Below are 17,959 nucleotides of genomic sequence, written 5' to 3' on the forward strand. Positions count from 1 at the left end.
TGTATTGGGTCGGTTAAGTTTTCCAACAGTAAAGCTAATCTGAATTCTGCCTTTTTTTGCTCGTGCTTAATTATAGTGTTTAAATAAATCCTGTGTTCCTTAAAGCTGATCAGTTGCGGCACACCTTCCTTTATAATAAGAAAAAGTTAGGGTCTAGGCTACCCTCAAAATATTGAGGGAGTTTGGCCTGGTTCATAACAACTGGTCTGAGTTAGGTTGGACACAGGTAGGACTAGAACTGTTCAGTAATTTCAACATTTGAACTAGGTTCTAATCCTAGGGTACGTCACAGTTCTGTGACGAGCATTCTCACCTGAAATCTAGAAGTTGAGTGCTCAAGGTCAACAGGCAACAAGCACAAAGATCAAGACAGACTCCAGTGTAGACATAGAACGTGCTATCTTTGAACAGAGGCTACATGTCTCAGGTTATTGTAAAAGTACAAAGAACAAATGGCTCTGGAGGTTTGATGTGTACATTGAAGGTATTTCTTGAACAGCTTGGGAGTTGCTCCAGTTGCCCTGCGCCAAAACTTACCTCCCAAATCACAAAGTAAATGATTAGTTATTATCGCGGACTGCATGAATCACTGCATTTCCTACATTACAATAGTGACTGCACTTCAAAGAACTTCAGCTGCTGGGAAAACTTGGGGGTCTGAAGGATGCTACATAAATGGAACGCTTACTTCCAAGAAAATCGCAAACACAACATGCAGAGTCAAAATGCAGTTCAAAATTGGCAATGCGACTTAGATGTAAATTAGGGAGAAATATGAAACAGCATTGAGAAATATAAAGTGTTATACGGTGCATGAAAATAAAATGTCAGACACACAATGAATTGAATTCAGATGTACTTAGAAAGGGCCTGGGGCAAGTAAAAGACTTGTCACTTCCAATATCTAAGCAAATGTGAAGCCAGTAAAACGACAAGACAGAATGCTGGGATAAATACAGTCAGAACAAGAGAAAGTACAAAGATGAAGACTATGTTAAGGATTTACAATGTACATGTCAGACCTCCAGAACCATTTGCTTTCAGTGTTTGCCACGGTGAATGCAAATGGATTAAAGATGACTGAGGGTAGACAGACTACAAGGGAAGGGTCTGTCTATAATGGAGAAAACATTAGCAAAGCAAAAATTAAGTTAAACTGGTTGAGTGGATGAACGTCAGTAAAATTAAATTGGATAAGATAAACCCAGGACGGAGGAAATTAGGCTGGAGGACTTATATTTTACCAGAGGATAATAAACATATAGAATCACTGCCCAGGCTTGAGGAAGATTAAGAGGATAGGGAGGGATGGAGAACAGTACTTAAGAATGTATTAATGTAAATGTTTCTTAACCAAGAGCCAGCCCCTACCCACCACTATTAGATTCAAACCTATAAGCAGCAGGGCTCTTGGGAATGTCCCAAAGTGCATTCTGCACACTCACTCTAACAACTAGAGGCACAGGTGTAACACGCTCAGCTCAATATCCAGAGAATGCGGTTCCGGTGATGGGTATTTGAAGACAAAAATAAAGTCGATGACTCCCATTTAATTAGTCCCATTCTGTTTTTACACTCCTATCACCCTTCATAAGACTTCACACATGGTCTTGATCTGAAGGGCACCTCTTACACGGAAGCACTCCCTCAGGTGAGGCATGACCTTGGATTATATGGTCACATCCTGAGACGAGGCTTGAGCCTGCGATGTCGAAGCAGAAGCGCTACCAACAGACAAGATAATGTCAATATTATTTTAAAATGATTCGGAGATCACCTGATGAAGGAGTGTCGCTCAGAAAGCTAGTGTGCTTCCAATTAAACCTGCTGGACTATAATCTGGTGTTGTGTGATTTTTAACTTTATTTTAAAATGTATTTGTGGGATGTGCGCGCTGCTAGTTCGGCCAGGTCATCCCTAATCATCCGGAGCTAACCACATAGCTGTAGGTCTGGAGTCACAGAATCATCATAGAATCCCCTCACGGTGGAAGCAGGACATTCACCCATTGAGTCCACCCACACTCATCTCCCTAGCCTATCCCTGTAACCCTATAATTCCCATGTTAATCCATCTAGCCTAGACGTTCCTGGACACTGTGGGCAATTTAGCTTGGCCAATACACCCTCACCTGCATATCTTTGGACTGTGGGACGAAACTGGAGCACCCGGAGGAAACCCACACAGACAAGGGGAGAATGTACAAACTCCACACAGACAGCTGCTGAGGGTGGAATCGAACCTGGGCCCCTGGTGCTGAGGCAGCAGTGCCAACCAGTGAGCTACCGTGCCACCCTCATGTATGCCATACCAAATAAAGATGGCACATTTCCGTCCCAAAAGGACATCCATGGTTTCCTTCCCTAAAAAAAAAAGGAGATTCCACAGTTGTTACATGGTCACTGACAGGCTGACTTTCAAATCCAGATTTTGTCTTGAATTTCATAGCTACCACGATGTGATTTAAACAAAGTCTGGTTGCTAGATGACTGGTCCAGTGACATTACTGCTATGCCATCCCCTGCTCCATGTTTTGATGGATGAAATAACAAACTACTCAACAATTCAAATCTGAGCCAAAAACGACAAACACACAGATTGTGAGAAGCTCCAAATTATAATTAAAAAACCACCACACAAGCTCAGTTCCACCAGGTTTTTCTTGATACTTTTTACAGGTCTGTACAACCAAGTAGCAAATAGTTATTGATCACAATATCATTCCATTCAAGTAATCTAGCAAAACTATTCTGTACAATGACAATTAATTTTGTTTCTTAAATATCAAATTAAATCAGACATGACTTAAATCGAGTGACAACCACTTACCTATCAGACACCATCATTTTTTGGAAAAAGTTCCCTTTATGTACTCCATCGAGATCTTACAAAATATTAATACAGTGACTTATATATACATCTGCACAGCTAGCAAATGATTGAATTACAATGCAGTGCAAAATGAGTTTAGAAAAGAGCCTCAGACGCAGACTAATAGCTCTCTATCCATTGCGCATGTCCTTTCTCCACCAGAATTCGGTTTAAAAACAGGACCTTGGAGAGGAGGGAAAGAAAAAACATGATTTTAGTACTTTCAACAGCAGACAGACTCAGGCAGATCTCACAAAGCATAAGCGTGCAAATACACCCTTGTTCAAATTGAGACGCTGAACTCTCATTGTGCTGTGGCTTAGTTGGTATCATGGTCCACGTTCATCACTATTGTCCTTTAGGAAGGGTAACCTCCTGTCCTTGCCTGGTCTAGCTGACCTGAGACTCTTTGCTGCTCTCAGCAATGGCCTAGCAAGTGAATTCACGGGCAATTGGCAATGAGCCACCAATGCCTGGTCAGTGACCCTCACATCTCTGAAAGAATGAAGAAAGTAAATACTCAAAATTAATAACTTAAAACTGCTTGTTTATTTGCATCCTGAGGCATTGGGTGAGGTCCTCCTCTAGGGTTTGAGCATGCAAAAAAGAAATCAAGCCTGACACTCCAGTGCAGTACTTGAGGGTGCTCTCCGTTATGTGGGTGCGTGTTTTAGATGAGAGGCTGCAGGATTTTAGAGAGGTCTCTTTTGCCCGATTGGACGAAACAAAGTTCCGTGGCATTTCTTCCAAGATGATACAGGGACACTTCCCCAATACCCAAACTGATATGTACCCCTCAGGTGATACTTCCAAACACACATCATCATCTGCTATTTATGGGAGCACAGTGTACTTCAACTGGCTGCGACATTTCCAACATTGCAGTAATAATTATAGTTCAAAAATACTTCACTGGTCAAAAAGATGTCTGGTGGTTGTGAAACGTGCTACGTGAATGCAAGTTTTTTGATCATTTGTGGGAGCAATTCAAATTGACTGACAAACTTCACCTGCAGAACAACTCTGACTGTGAAACAGAACCTTCTAAGAATTCTGAGACGCGATTAAACAAAGGTCTGAATAGTCAAAGAAATGCACAAAGACTCAATTTCAAACAGGTAAAGGATTTGCAATAAGACAGCACCAACTGAGTTTGTAATCTCTTCCTGTAACCACCTGCATTGGTTGCTTGGCAATTTGTCAACAGATTTATTAACACTTCAAACAGAATTGCTGAGCAAGAAATGCTTTGTATGTCCCAGTGATATGAAACAGAAAAATAATTTTTTTTCTTGAACATTATCAAGTGCCTGCCTGATACACCCATCTCAACAGAAAGTTGGTTAACTGAATAGATAAATGCCTCCCTAAGTGTGGAACGCATGGCCCAATCAAATTATCCTGAAAAGTAAGTGTTGTATATTAAAAGTCAGAAAGTGAGGATGCAAATAAACAAGCAGTTTTAAGTTATTAATTTTGAGTATTTACTTTCTTCATTCTTTCAGAGATGTGAGGGTCACTGACCAGGCATTGGTGGCTCATCGTCATTTGCCCATAAGTTTAAATCACTTGCTAGGCCATTGCTGAGAGCAGCAGAGTCACAGGTCAACCAGACCAGGCAAGGACAGGAGGTTATCCTTCCTGAAGGACATTAGTGGTAAAGGTGGACCATGATGACAAGTGAAGATAGTTTCACATTCACCATTACCAAGACTAGCTATAATTCCAGAATCATTAATCAACTGAATATAAATTTCACCAGGTCGCACGTGGGGTGGGTGCGGGAGAAGAGCATCGAGAGAGAGCGAGCGCGCGACGAGAGAGCGAGCGCGCGACGAGAGAGCGAGCGCGCGACGAGAGAGCGAGCGCGCGACGAGAGAGCGAGCGCGCGACGAGAGAGCGAGCGCGCGACGAGAGAGAGAGCGCGCGACAAGAGAGAGAGCGCGCGACGAGAGAGAGAGCGCGCGACGAGAGAGAGAGCGCGCGACGAGAGAGAGAGCGCGCGACGAGAGAGAGAGAGCGCATCGAGAGAGAGCATCGCAAGAACGACGAAAGAAGGGGGCTTGAACCTACATCCTCAAGATGATCAGCACAATGCAACTACCACTACCAAAAGAAAGGCAACAGGGGAACATACGACACAGGAAAGAGTTATTCCAGCTAAGGTTTTTTAATAATTATACACTTAAAGGTAAGGTCCTAGGGAGCATTGCTGAACAGGGATCTTGGAGTGCAGGTTCATAGTTCCTTGAAAGTGGAGTCTCAGGTGGATAGGGTGGTGAAGGCAACATTTGGTACATTAGCCTTTATTAGTCATTGCATTGATTACAGCAGTTGGGAGGTCATGTTGCAGCTGGACAGGACATTGAATTATTCCAAAAGTTTCCTAAGCATTCAATTCTGGTCTGCTGGATGTTATGAAACTTGAAAGGGTTCAGAAAAGATTTACAAGGATGTTACCAGGGTTGGAGGGAGAGGGAGCTATAGGGAGAGGTTGAAAAGGCTGGGGTTGTTTTCCCTGGAGTGTCGGAGGCTGAGGGATGACCTGATAGGGGTTTACAAAACCACAAGTGGCATGGATAGGGTGAATTGCCACGGTCTTTTCCCAGAGTAGGAGAACCAGAGGGCATAGGTTTATAGTGAGAGGGGAAAGATTTAAAAGGATCTGAGGGGCAACTTTTTCATAGAGGGTGGCTTTCTGTATGGAACAAGCGGCCAGAGGAAGTGGTGGAGGCTGGTACAATTATAACATTTAAAAGGCATCTGGATGGGAATATGAATAGGAAGGGTTTACAAGGATGTGGGCCAAGTGGTGGAAAATGGGACTAGATTAATGGTCAGCATGGGCAGGTTGGACCGAAGGGTCTGTTTCTGTGCTGTACAGCTCCATGATAGCCTTAGACCATTTTACACAGACTTCAGTGTTCAAAATATAAATTTCAACCCAGTCTGTTGTCCTTAAACCTCAGTAATCCTAAACAAATCCCAGAGACAACTTCTACTTTCGACCAATACCACAGAACAATTTGGTCAAATAAGAGGAGGGCGTGCGTGTGACTGGTCAACGCCAGTCCTTCTGTCTCAAAGTGTTGTTTTGAAGAGGGCCAATGAGGGGGAAGGAGAACACAGAAGCATGGTAGCTGGGCAAAGGGAACTAGCCAAATCACACAGAAATCAACATGCTTCACGTCATGGAGAAAGTTAACAGGAATATCCAAGTCTATCAGACGGATTATTAAATCAAAGCCTTTTTTCCAAATAAGACATAAATCACTTTTGCACACTTTAACCTGGTCAAGTACAGATTATTTTGAAATATCTCATCTACAAAAGGCTAGTTGCAAGGTTCTTCAACTTACCTCATCTCCAATTATACTCCATAGGTTTATTAGGGGTACACCACTACTGTCATAACCAGTCACCTGAAACAAGTCAAAACTAGGATCAGGATCACACTGTGAACAAGATGCATCTTCACAAGATAAATGTTGTTGAATGAAAAACAAATTTCTGCACATTACTCTTCTTAAAGTCAGAAGAGAGCAGCTCATGCCAGGTACTCCGTTTGAGGGATAACACTATAAAGACGAGCACAAAGACGCTTGGGTCAGGAATAACAGGGTTACTTTCATGCAAGTGGGGGTGGAACAGAGTGCACTGCATCAAGTGTAAACATACACTCACCTCTGACTTCAGCACACAGCCAAGTAAACTGGCCAGCAGTAGTGCTCCCAGCAAATACCAGTCATTCATTCAATCCATCCTCATCTTTCAATAAGGTCATGTCTCATCTAATTGTCATCTTCAGTGGACTTTCCTGCCCACCCTGAATAACCCTTTGACTCATGTCAATCTAAAAATTATCCAATTCAGCCTCAAATATAGCTCATGACAGAGTCTTCGATACAATATCCAGGCAGAATTTGAAGATAACCACCTCTTATTGGCAAATGTTAGCAATTTTTGAGAAGATTTGCAGTTCAGGTTGATGATAAGTTACTTTGCTGAGCTTGAAGGTTTATTTTCGAACATTACATCACCATACAAGGTAACATAAGAGTGTCTCTAGTGAAGCGCGGGTGGTATGCCCCACCTCTATTCATTGGTCTTGGTTTATGGTGGGTGATGTCAATTGTGGTTCTTTGGGTTTTTTTTGAAGGAAAGATAGATGGGATCTAAATTGATGCGCTCATGGATGTATTGTTGCTGAGGAACAAACGCAAACAAGCAGACAACGCAACCAAAAACTATAGCCACATTACCTTAGATCAAAGATATATCAGAAATGACTTCCAGACCACTCAGATCCTTGGCATTATGGTAGACCACAAACCTACCAACGCACTTAAACAGTGACTAATGAACCTAAAGGATCCAACAGATACTACCAGCAAAACTAATGTCATTTACAAGATATCATGCAAGAACTGTAAAAAGAAAAACACTACATCCGACAAACTAGCAGGAAACTTGCCACCAGGATACACGAACGCCAACTGGCCACCAAAAGACACACTCTCTCACTAGTTTCCATACATAGAGACAAAAGGAGGACACCACTTTGACAGGGTCAATACACCCTAGGACAGGCAAAAACAGACACGCATGTGAATTCTTAGAGGCATGGCATTCTAAACAGAACTCCATCAATAAACACATCGATTTAGACCCTATCTACCTTCCCTTGAAATGAGAGAGAACTGGAAATGACATCACCCACCTTATGAAACGAAGACCTATAACAGAGGTGGGACAGACACATCACCAGCACTTCACCGGAGACTCTCTATGATGTTACCTAGTCTGGTGACGAAATGTCCGAAAACAAACCTTCAAGCTCAGCGAGCTAACTTACACACTTAGAATTAGAGGTCTACAGAAAAATTACCTTCAACCCACTGCATCCATGCCAGTTAAAAACAACCTATTTTAATCCCACATTCCAGCACTTGGCTCATATCCTGGCTTGCCTTGGCATTGCACGTGCACATCTAAACATTAAACTGTTCTGAAGGTTTCTGCCTATACCACCCTTACAGGCCAAGTGTTCCAGATTCCCACCACCCACTGGATGGAAAAGGTTATCCCTCATCTCCTCTTACCTTGAATCTATATCCTCTGATCACCGATCTCTTCACCAAGAAAACTTTCTTCCTGTCTACTGTGCTGCCCTCAGAATTTCATCCATTTCACTCATTACCCCAGTCTGTCTAATCTTTTCATAAACTCTCCAGCCCAGGCAACATCCTGGTAAACTTCCTCTCCACCCTCTCCAGTGCCTATCACGTGCTTCCTAGAATGTGGATTCCAGAACTGCACACAATACTCTGGCAGTTCCAGCATATCCAGCCCATGAATTTGATACTTTGGTAAATAAAGGCAAGTAATCTTCTTAACCACTTGATCCACCTGCCCTTATATCACCGATCCCTCCACTGAGAAGGGAGTCCTGATGCGGGCTTTTGCCCAAAACGTTGATTTTCCTGCTCCTCGGATGCTGCCTGACTTGCTATGCTTTTCCAGCACCACTCTAATCTAGAATCTGGTTTCCAGTATGTGCAGTCCTCATTTTTGCCCTTATACCTTAAGGGGCTGGTGAACATAAAGCCCAAGGCCCCTTTGATCCTCAGTGCTTCCCTGGGTCTGACGGTTCAAGATGTCCTTGGTGTAATGATTGCACAATGGTCAATAGCAAGGTTTGAGAAGATTTGTAGCTCAGGTTGAGGTTCTGGATATAGGCTTGCTCTGAGCTGGAAGGTTTGTTTTCAGACGTTTCGTCACCATACCAGATAATACTCCGGATGAAGCACTGGTGGCCCGCTTTGTGTTCAGATTTCCTTGCGTTGGTGATGTCATTTCCTGGGGTGATATCATTTCCGGTTCTTTTTCTCAGGGGGTGGTAAATGGGATCCAAGTCAAATCTGGTTGTTAAGAGAGTTCCGGTTGGAATGCCATGCTTCTAGGAATTCTCGTCCGTGTCTCTGTTTGCCTTGTCCTAGGTTGGATGTGTTGTCCCAGTTGAAGTGGTGTCCTTCCTTATCTGTATGTAAGGATACTAGTGAGAGTGGGTCATCTCTTTTTATGGCTAGTTTTCTGGCTGTTTGTTCAATGTAGTGTTTGTTACAGTTCTTGCAAGGTATTTTGTAAATGACATTAGTTTTACTAGTTGTCTGTAAAAGGTCTTTCAAGTTCATTAGCTGCTGTTTTAGTGTGTTGGTGGGCTACCGTGACACCAAGGGGTCTGAGTAGTCTGGCAGTCATTTCCGAGATGTCTTTGATGCAGGGGATGGTGGCTAAGGTTTCTGGATGCGTTTTGTCTGCTTGTTTGGGTTTGTTGCTCCCCGAGGTCACCAGCGAAAACCAGTTAACTCAGCAACCAGTTAACTCAGCAACATGATAAAAATCAGTGATTCCTGCTCTACGTGCTTGTCATACACCATCCGAGCTACCCAGGGCTAAATAATTCAACAAAGGTGCATCCCACAAGTGATTACCTACTAGACAAATTCTCCAGCTTCTACCTTTAGCTTTACTGCACCCAAGGAGGGAGATACTCGCGCTCTCACTGTCAGCAAAACAAAAGGACTGATCACTCAATTCAGGAAAAAGGAGGACATGTTCCTGTCTACATTAATGGAGCAGTAGTTGAGGGTTGAAAGTTTCAAGCTCCTAGGAGAGATCACCAACTTGTCCTGGACCTCCCACGTAGATGCAATGGTCAAGGCAGCACAATGCCTTTTCTTCCTCCGGCGGCTTAGAATATTTGACATGTTCCTAAGGACCCTCAGCAACCTGTACAGGTGCACCAGAGAAAGCAAGCATACTGTCCAGATGCGTAACAGCCTGGCACGGCAAGTGCTCTGCCCAGGACCATAAACTACAGGATGTTGTCAGCACAGCCCAGACCATCACAGAAGCCAACCTCCCATCCACGGATCCTGATTACACGTCTCATTGCTGCAGAAAGCCTATCAACATCAAAGACCCTTCCCACCCCCGTGGGGAGGGGGTGTCTCTTTTAACCCTCTCAACTGCCGCTCCATTGATGTAGACAGGAGCATGTCCTCCTCCTTGCTACCTCTTCAGTCAGGCAGAAGATACAGAAGCTTGAAAACTCTCACACACCAACAGGCTCAGGAACAGCTTCTTCCCTGCCGTTAATTAGACTGCTGAATGGAACTCTCAAATTTCAAATCTAATATTGATCTTGCTTTGTGTCAGATGTAACCCTGTATGCCTCATTTTGTCTAAACATCCTATGATCTGTACATCCTCGTACGCTATGATCTGCCTGTGCTGTTCACAAAACACAACTTTTCACTGTACTCAGGTGCATGTGACTGCAATAAATCAAATCAGCTAGATTCTTCCCCTTCAACTAAGCTTGTTGCCTTGTCAAACATTTGTTTTATGAAATAAGCACAAGGAAACAATGGAGTGACCAGGCAGGGTTACAAAGAGAGATGAAATAGAAGCTCCAGCATCCAGATAAGAATGATGGAACAAATGGTGGTAAAAAGGCTCGATAAGTAGATACTGAGCTCACTCAATAGAGTCTTGTAATACAATCCGATAACTCAGTCAACTGGGAACCTCTCACCTGACATCGAGCGAACAACATTGCGATGAACAGCCTGTTATCCCACCGGGCTGCAGTTCGCTCGTGACTATAATTCATTCCAATTAACAACATCAGCTTCGCACAGACAAACACACAGATATCATGTCATTGATATGAGCAGGCAATGACCATCAGTTTCCCAGTAAATCTGACCTGGGCGAGCAGAGCAGCACCTCGGGTCATTTCGTCCATTGCTGCGTTGGCATCTTCAGAGAAATGGTCCTCATCTGTCAATCACAGAATAACAATTTACCAAGGGCATACCGATTATCATCTAATACGGTTTGAAGGAATGGCTGAAATCTAATGGAATGAGGGAACTGCTGATGGATATATTAATCTACAGTTAATTGAGTTTAAGCTAGAGAAGGGCTTATGCCCGAAACGTCGATTCTCCTGCCCCTGGATGCTGCCTGACCTGCTGCGCTGTTCCAGCAACACATTTTCGGCTTTAAGCTAGCTGTGCAAATAATACAGGAGCCAGTACTTAGTGAGGTGGGAGTTTTGTGGGGTGCAACTAACTGAAGTGTGGATTTCAATTGTGTTTCAAGACAGGTATCTTTTGGAAAGTATCACAGCCTTTAATCGGAAAGACTCAAAATTTAAGAACGACCATATGGTATCATTTGGAAGGCAAGTTGAGACGTCACTAACCTGGGGGAGGCATTATGTTGTCGAGCAGTACCTCAGTCCCTTGGAAAGGTAGTGATACAAAATCAGACCTGTTGACAGAGACATAAAACATTCAGACATTAGGTAAGATTGCAAATTTCTATGCCTCAAGCATTCGGAATGTGAAAGCTTGGAAAGGCTAAGGAATAAATTGGTGTAATCCATGTTCAAAAAGGTGAGCTGTGCTTTCTGATCAGCTTGCTACTGTTCTAGCTGCTTATTCATAGAAGACAATTCCCCTGATATTTCTTTCAGCTCCAAGTGATAATTCTCTACAGAGTTCACAACTCTCCGGCCCTGCTGAGTACCCAACTTCCTCCAACACTCACAGGCAACCCTCCAATGACCCTTTTCTGACCTTGTGATTCCCACAATCCATCAGTGTCATCTCCAAGCACTACCCTGGAACATTATCCTACACGAGTTTGATCTGCAGCCAACCTGAAGACAACACAAGACACTTGGAAATCATTTTCAGGCTCCTCAAACTCCCACCTTCCACTTGTGACAATCAAACTCAACCACAAACTTTCATGTGCCTACCCACCAGCAGCATAGAAAACTTGTAAATCACTATTCTCATACTCCCCATGCACTGAAATAACCTAAACTAGATCACAAAAGACTGGTCATTACTTCATATACTCTCATGCTCTGCAACAATCACTCCTTTGTCCAGCTCTTACTTAGTGTTAACCTGCCAACCTGACGGGAAAGATGGCATCCCCAATGGTTTATCTTTTGCATTCACCCAGGCCATTCAAGGTTACCCCACAGATCAGCTGCACTGGAGGTGGGACAGGACACAAAGCATTGCTACCACTTAACAGCTAAAGTCAAAGTCTTACCAGCCCATGGTCCTGCTCTCTCAGTAAAGAAAAATGACTAAGGATGGTTTAACAGAGGGTCACCACGCCTCAGATTGTGGGGGTTGGGGGGGTCCTTCATGGTAACTGCAGCCAACGCAGGAATTATACCAAAACTGCTGGAGTCACTACATAGCTAACCAGCTGTCCAGCTAACTGGCCCCCTTCACTTAACCAGAAGAGAGATCTGAATGAACACCGCCCACATCATGTATAAACTTGGCTTGAGGTTGAAATTAAAGCAAGCATTCTTCAGTTCAAACCATTCCCAGTTTTACTTCAAGCCTCCACAACCTGGCTTCCACTTGAAGCTAGTTAACAGAAGACCACCTCCACTCCCCTGCAAAGTTTAGGACCACATCATCAGAATACTGCTGTAGACCTCAAGCAATTAATTCTGACCCTTGTGCGTTAGTTCAGCAACTCCATCTTTACCACACTGGATTACTTCCAGTGGAATGACACGCAAAACAGAGGGGACCAGCTAAATCACCTGATTTGCCGTAGTGCTTCTATTTTAACTCGTTCATAGCCTCCGTAGTCAACATATCGGATTTCAACTTCATTTGTCTCTTCAAAATAGGCAACAACCTGTGCTCGCCACCAGGCACCATTGACCGCTGGAGCTGCACAGATTATTCCAACTGTAGGAGGGAAAAAGACACATGACTAATTCTTCTCACATCCCATGACCGATAACAGTTAGTTCTTCAGTTTCGGGAGCAGGGAGCAGGCGACTCTGAACTTGTACAAGAAACTTGTTCGGCCCCAGCCGGGAGGGCTGTGTGCAATTGTGGGCAGCACAGAACATGACAGATGCGAATGCACTGGGGACAGCTCAGAAGCAATTTACAAGAATGGTTCCAGGGATGGGGCACTGCAGAGGGGAAGATACACTGAAGGTGTTGGGACTGTCCTTGGAGAGGAGGCAGTGAGAGGAAATGTGATACAGGTTTGCAAAATCATGAGTGGACAGGATCGTGGAAACTGATTGCCCCCGCTCCCCTTGCAAAAGAGATGAGAACGAAAGGGCACAGCTTGTAAAATGATTTGCCAAAGGAGCAAGAGTGATATGAGAAAAAAAAACTTATTAATACAAATCTGGAATGCACTGCGTGGAAAATGAGGCGGCGACAGGTTCAATTGAGGCACTCGTGAGTGCAATTGACAATCACATGGATAAACACTATGTGCAAGGATATTGGGAGAAAGCACGTACACTTGGTAACGATGCTCAGTTAAAGAGCGAGTGCAGGCACTATGGGCTGAACAGGCTCCGCCTACACTGCAAGACCCCTGCGGTTCTGTGATGTTATTGCATTACAGCATGAAGGCTAGAAGCTCAAATTCCTTAAAAAAAGTTTCAAGATTCAATTCAGTAAAATTGGTCATTCGATGGCTAGCTCTGGAATAATATTTTGTCAAAACTCAATGATAGTGGATTATCCTCAGCTGTAGAAAAAGAGGGCATTTGGCCCAGATGTTGCTCCGTACTAGCCTTGTCCCACTCTGGCTGACCAAAGTGTGCAAAGGAAGAGAATCTCTACTTGATCTGGGCTACGTATCGTTAGCAGCCAATTAAGAGATTGCCCCAAGGGATGAAGCCCCCTGTAAGCTCGGTCACTAGAGAACAGACTTCTCCTCACAAACTTTGAGCTAGAGAACAGAGGTAGGAGTCACTTTAGCTCCAGAGCACAGAGTGAGGGGTTAAATTGGTTCAGGGCAAGGAAGTCAAGTTAAGGAAATAATCTTAAGGTAGACCTCAGCAAATTGCACACTCTTGCCTTGGAGGGAAGGCCAGGTCGATTCAATAGACTACTTCCTCAGCTGAGGGGTAATCTAGAGGATTCATGGAACAGTCAAGGTTGAAACTTGTCACAGTATTGGAGAATGAGATGGTCTACTAGTAACATAATTCCGAAGGGCCAGACACTGAGAAAAGCATCACACCCTAACATGGAAATCTACATTTGCCATCTTCCAAGGGATATGGCCACAGCAACCAAAGGCTGACATTGTGGCCATTTCTAATTGCTCTTGAACAGAGGGGTGTCTTGTGAGGCCATTTTAGAGGGTGGTTAAGAATCATCCTCATTGCTGGTAGTCTGGATTCACATTAAATCAGATCCGTTAAAAGGTGCCAGAGTTCTGTCTCTAAAAGGGCTTTTTATAACAATGATAATTTTGTGGTCACCATCGCTGAGATTAGCTTTTTTAAAAAAATATAAAGATCCAGATTTATTCCCAAAACTTAAATTCCACCACCCGCTGTCTCAGTGGGATTTGAACCCAGAACTGTTCTAATTAAGTCATTGGACTTGAAACGTTAACTCTGCTTTCTTCCCATAGACCTAAGTTTCTCCAGCATGTTCTGTTTTTGTCTGATTCCCATCATTTGTGGTCCTTGTTTGATTACCAGTGTGTCATAATTGGCTTCCGAAGGGTAGTTAGGTGTTAGGAGAAAAGCATGGAATTAATCGGATACTGCGTTTGGCTGGAACATGTGCTCGCACACTCAAAAAATGCCTTGTGTTGAAGGTAGCTAGTTCCCTCTGCCTTTAGCCCAGAAACACACTGATTTGTCAAATAGTAGAAACACTTAACTTCTAATGGAGGCGATAGTGTTGGGATTCCTGGTTGAGAGTAAAGCATGAACATTTGTTGATCCATGCTGCGTAGTACATGACATGTCGGGTGAGTGTGTTGCTGTACAAACATGTGCCCGGCATTGACAATATTCACCACCAGAACTTCCACGGTTACGCCATCAGGAAGCATGAGCTGTGGACAAGAAAGTCAACTTAAAATTAGGTGCAAAGGAGGAAAGGCAAAACTTCCAGGTCAATCCACACACACTGACATTTGTAAACACTTTCTGGCGGGAACAACCTCTCCACCAGTTGGTTACCGGGAAAGGGAAGGAACTTGCTTGGGGAATTTCAGATCAGTCATTATCCTGTTGTAATTACAGGACAGGCTCGATGGCCCAAATGGCCTGGACCTGTTCAGTTTCTTAAATTGTCTTAACGGTGCACTATGCGGGGAGCTTGCCCACAGAGACTAACTGGCCTGTAGTAAACAGTTTGTGCTTTATCAACAGGTTTCCATCCAGTCTCTTGTGTCACTATCAATATTTTGGGATTAAGTCATTTGTGATCAGATTTTCTCCCCTCCCATTGGATAGCAAGAATCAGCTAAAGTGATACAAAATAAGGTCTCAGAGTCAAAACATAAATCTGAAAAAGGACAGGATAAGCAACCTGTACAAATTATCACAGCGATACAGACAGTGACTGTGTTGAGTTGGAAAACAACCTGCAAATGGTGCTCCAAATCAAACACAAAACTTACCCAGGAGGTTATAGGCAACGAAGGTAGCGTCAGAGGAGGAGGTGGAACATATAGATTCCTGAGATCCAGCTCCTTAAATTTCTTTCCAATCAGGTTAAGTGCTTTGTCTACCTGCTGCTGATTCCCTGTTATGGAACAGAAAGAAACCCACATGAATTTAAACCCTGACATTAATTACTTGAATCGTCTCATCAGGATATCACAAAGTGCTTTACAATCAATTAATTTTAGTGTCTAGACAGAAGCAGAAATGCACCTGGGTCACCAAATGGCAAAGTTTCCAAAGCACAAGCAGCCAGAGAGCTGGGCTTGGGTGGAGAAGGTGGAACAACAGCTGGGACTGGAACAACTCCCCAGCACTTGGCTGAATCTGTTTGCGACATCTTTGACACAGAAGTGGGATGACAAAAAAAAAAACTGGTGTCACATTGAAGTTTCATCTGAAAGATGGCACCTCCAGCAATGTAGCACTCTTGTGTGGATCACCAAGACATCAGCTTAGATGAAAAGCCTTACTCCACATTGGGGCTTCAAATTTTTGGATAATTTGGCCAAGCTTACCTTGTGATAAAAATACTAGAGATCCACCCCTCAGAGAAAACTTAGTGGAAAACCTTCCAGCTCCTGTTAGCAACTGTGACTGAGAGAACCTTCAGCTGTGCCACGTATGGACAGGATTTACTCGGTTGTACCAACATCAGCCGAGCAGAAGTATTGGGCCTTAGATCTCCAGTCAGTGAGCAATTTGTGCTTTACTGAATTCAATACAGTGCTCAGAACAGCTATCAGTGCACCCAGTCGTTTGAATGTCTACTCATGGACCACACTGTAAATACTGCAAACTTCAACAAAATCGCTACAGCTCAGAACTTGAGTGACAAGGAGAGATGATACTCAAAATAGCTGGTTTAAAAATCACACCTCACTTATTGCTTAATCCAGCTCATATATGGATCAATTTAACAAAAAACACAGATAGCAGGACAATCCTAGCAGACAATTAAGTACCCAAGACTTCAAAAATTAGAGTCTGAAAACACAAAGCTTGATGAGGGAAATGTGTCATTTCAGGGAGCTGTCAAACTGCAAAAGACAATCCAAAATGAGAGATTTTCTTTCAAAAAGTTGGAACAGTCAACGGGAAAAAGTTAAGTAGATGACATGTATTTGAAAATCAAATCCTTTATTGGTCAGAGTATTGAGTACAGGAGTTGGGAGGTCATGTTGCGGCTGCACAAGACATTGGTTTGGCCACTTTTGGAATATTGTGTGCAATTCTCATCTCCTTCCTATCGGAAAGATGTGAAACTTGAAAGGGTTCAGAAAAGATTTAAAAGGATGTTGCCAGGGTTGGAGGATTTAAGCTATAGGGAGAGGTTGAATAGACTAAGACTGCTTTCCCTTTAGTGTCAGAGGCTGAGGGGTGACCTTACAGAGGTTTATAAAATCATGAGGGGCATGGATAGGATAAATAAACAAAGTCTTTTCCCTGGGGTGGAGGAGTCCAGAACTAGAGGGCATAGGTTTAGGGTGAGGGGGAAGATACCAAAGAGACCTAAGGGGCAACGTTTTCACACAGAGGGTGGTATGTGTATGCATTGAGCTGCCAGAGGAAGTGGTGGGGGCTGGTACAATTGCAACGTTTAAGAGGCATTTGGATGGGTATATGAATAGGAAGGGTTTGGAGGGTTATGGGCTGGGTGCTGGCAGGTGGGACTAGATTGGGTTGGGATATCTGGTCGGCATGGACGGGTTGGACCGAAAGGTCTGTTTCCATGCTGTACGTCTCTATGACTATGACTCGAAATGAAAATATTCATGAGCTATTTGATCTCCTGGAACAATCATGATGGCCAATAAAGAAATTCCCAGATTTGGACTTGACTCACCCTCTATATGACAGATCTGGAAATCTTGTGTGTAAGGCAGTGTGGATATGTAAATCTTGGCACCGGAAGACTGCTTCAAGAAGCTCACGTACCTTCCTTGTTTTCCAATTAACCGTCCGACCAGATGCTGTAAACAGAAACGCGACAGGGGCATGAATTAGAAATTACAGGAAGATCAATTTACTCTGAAGCAATACCACAAGAACATCTCAGATTCTTCAAAGCCTCTCATTCACATTGCAAGTCACTGGGAGGCTGCCTGACACCTCATTCAGTCCTCAATTGCAGCCTGACAAAATTTAGCCACCTCCAGTGAAATTGAATAGGTCTACACAGAGTTCATCTTCAGCTGGGTACACAAAATGTGTGACTGGTAACCAGCATTTAGATAAACTTTCCCCTCACATCCGCTCCCCAAAGAACAAGTTGTCACAACTAAAGTCAAACATACATCTTTGAAACCCTGGTCCTCTCTCTTGCAATGTTAACTAAAAACGGCCTACCTTAACTAGTACCACTCTCCTGACTCCAGAATGATTCAGAAAGTAAATTGCAATGGCAACAACTTACCACAAGATGACCTCAGTGTCCTGTCAAAATGCTATGAAGTAGGGTTTACACTAAATATCGGGAAACTTAAAGATTGTAAAACCAAACTCCAGAAATTTAGCTGAGGAGTCACTTCGTAA

The 17,959-nt window shown here is 43.5% G+C and overlaps 1 protein-coding gene across 1 annotated transcript in view; it reads right to left on the bottom strand.

Annotated features, from left to right (window-relative positions):
- Window positions 1–2,598: 2,598 nt before the first annotated feature.
- The window catches only part of akap1b (A-kinase anchoring protein 1b), a 59,978-nt gene continuing 44,617 nt past the window's right edge, over window positions 2,599–17,959 (bottom strand). Inside the window, exons 4-11 of the mRNA XM_087977260.1 lie at window positions 17,271–17,397; window positions 15,382–15,506; window positions 14,632–14,811; window positions 12,524–12,672; window positions 11,147–11,214; window positions 10,646–10,719; window positions 6,231–6,293; window positions 2,599–3,054 (exon numbers count right to left, since the gene is read on the bottom strand). Of these exons, the coding sequence (XP_087833386.1) occupies window positions 2,992–3,054; window positions 6,231–6,293; window positions 10,646–10,719; window positions 11,147–11,214; window positions 12,524–12,672; window positions 14,632–14,811; window positions 15,382–15,506; window positions 17,271–17,397 (849 nt within the window). The 3' untranslated portion in view covers window positions 2,599–2,991. The remainder of the gene's footprint in view (window positions 3,055–6,230; window positions 6,294–10,645; window positions 10,720–11,146; window positions 11,215–12,523; window positions 12,673–14,631; window positions 14,812–15,381; window positions 15,507–17,270; window positions 17,398–17,959) is intronic.

The sequence above is a fragment of the Chiloscyllium plagiosum genome, unplaced genomic scaffold, assembly GCF_037043375.1.
Source record: "Chiloscyllium plagiosum isolate Xiang-an unplaced genomic scaffold, Cpla_swu_hap1 HiC_scaffold_31, whole genome shotgun sequence".
NCBI classification, from domain to species: Eukaryota; Metazoa; Chordata; class Chondrichthyes; order Orectolobiformes; family Hemiscylliidae; genus Chiloscyllium; species Chiloscyllium plagiosum.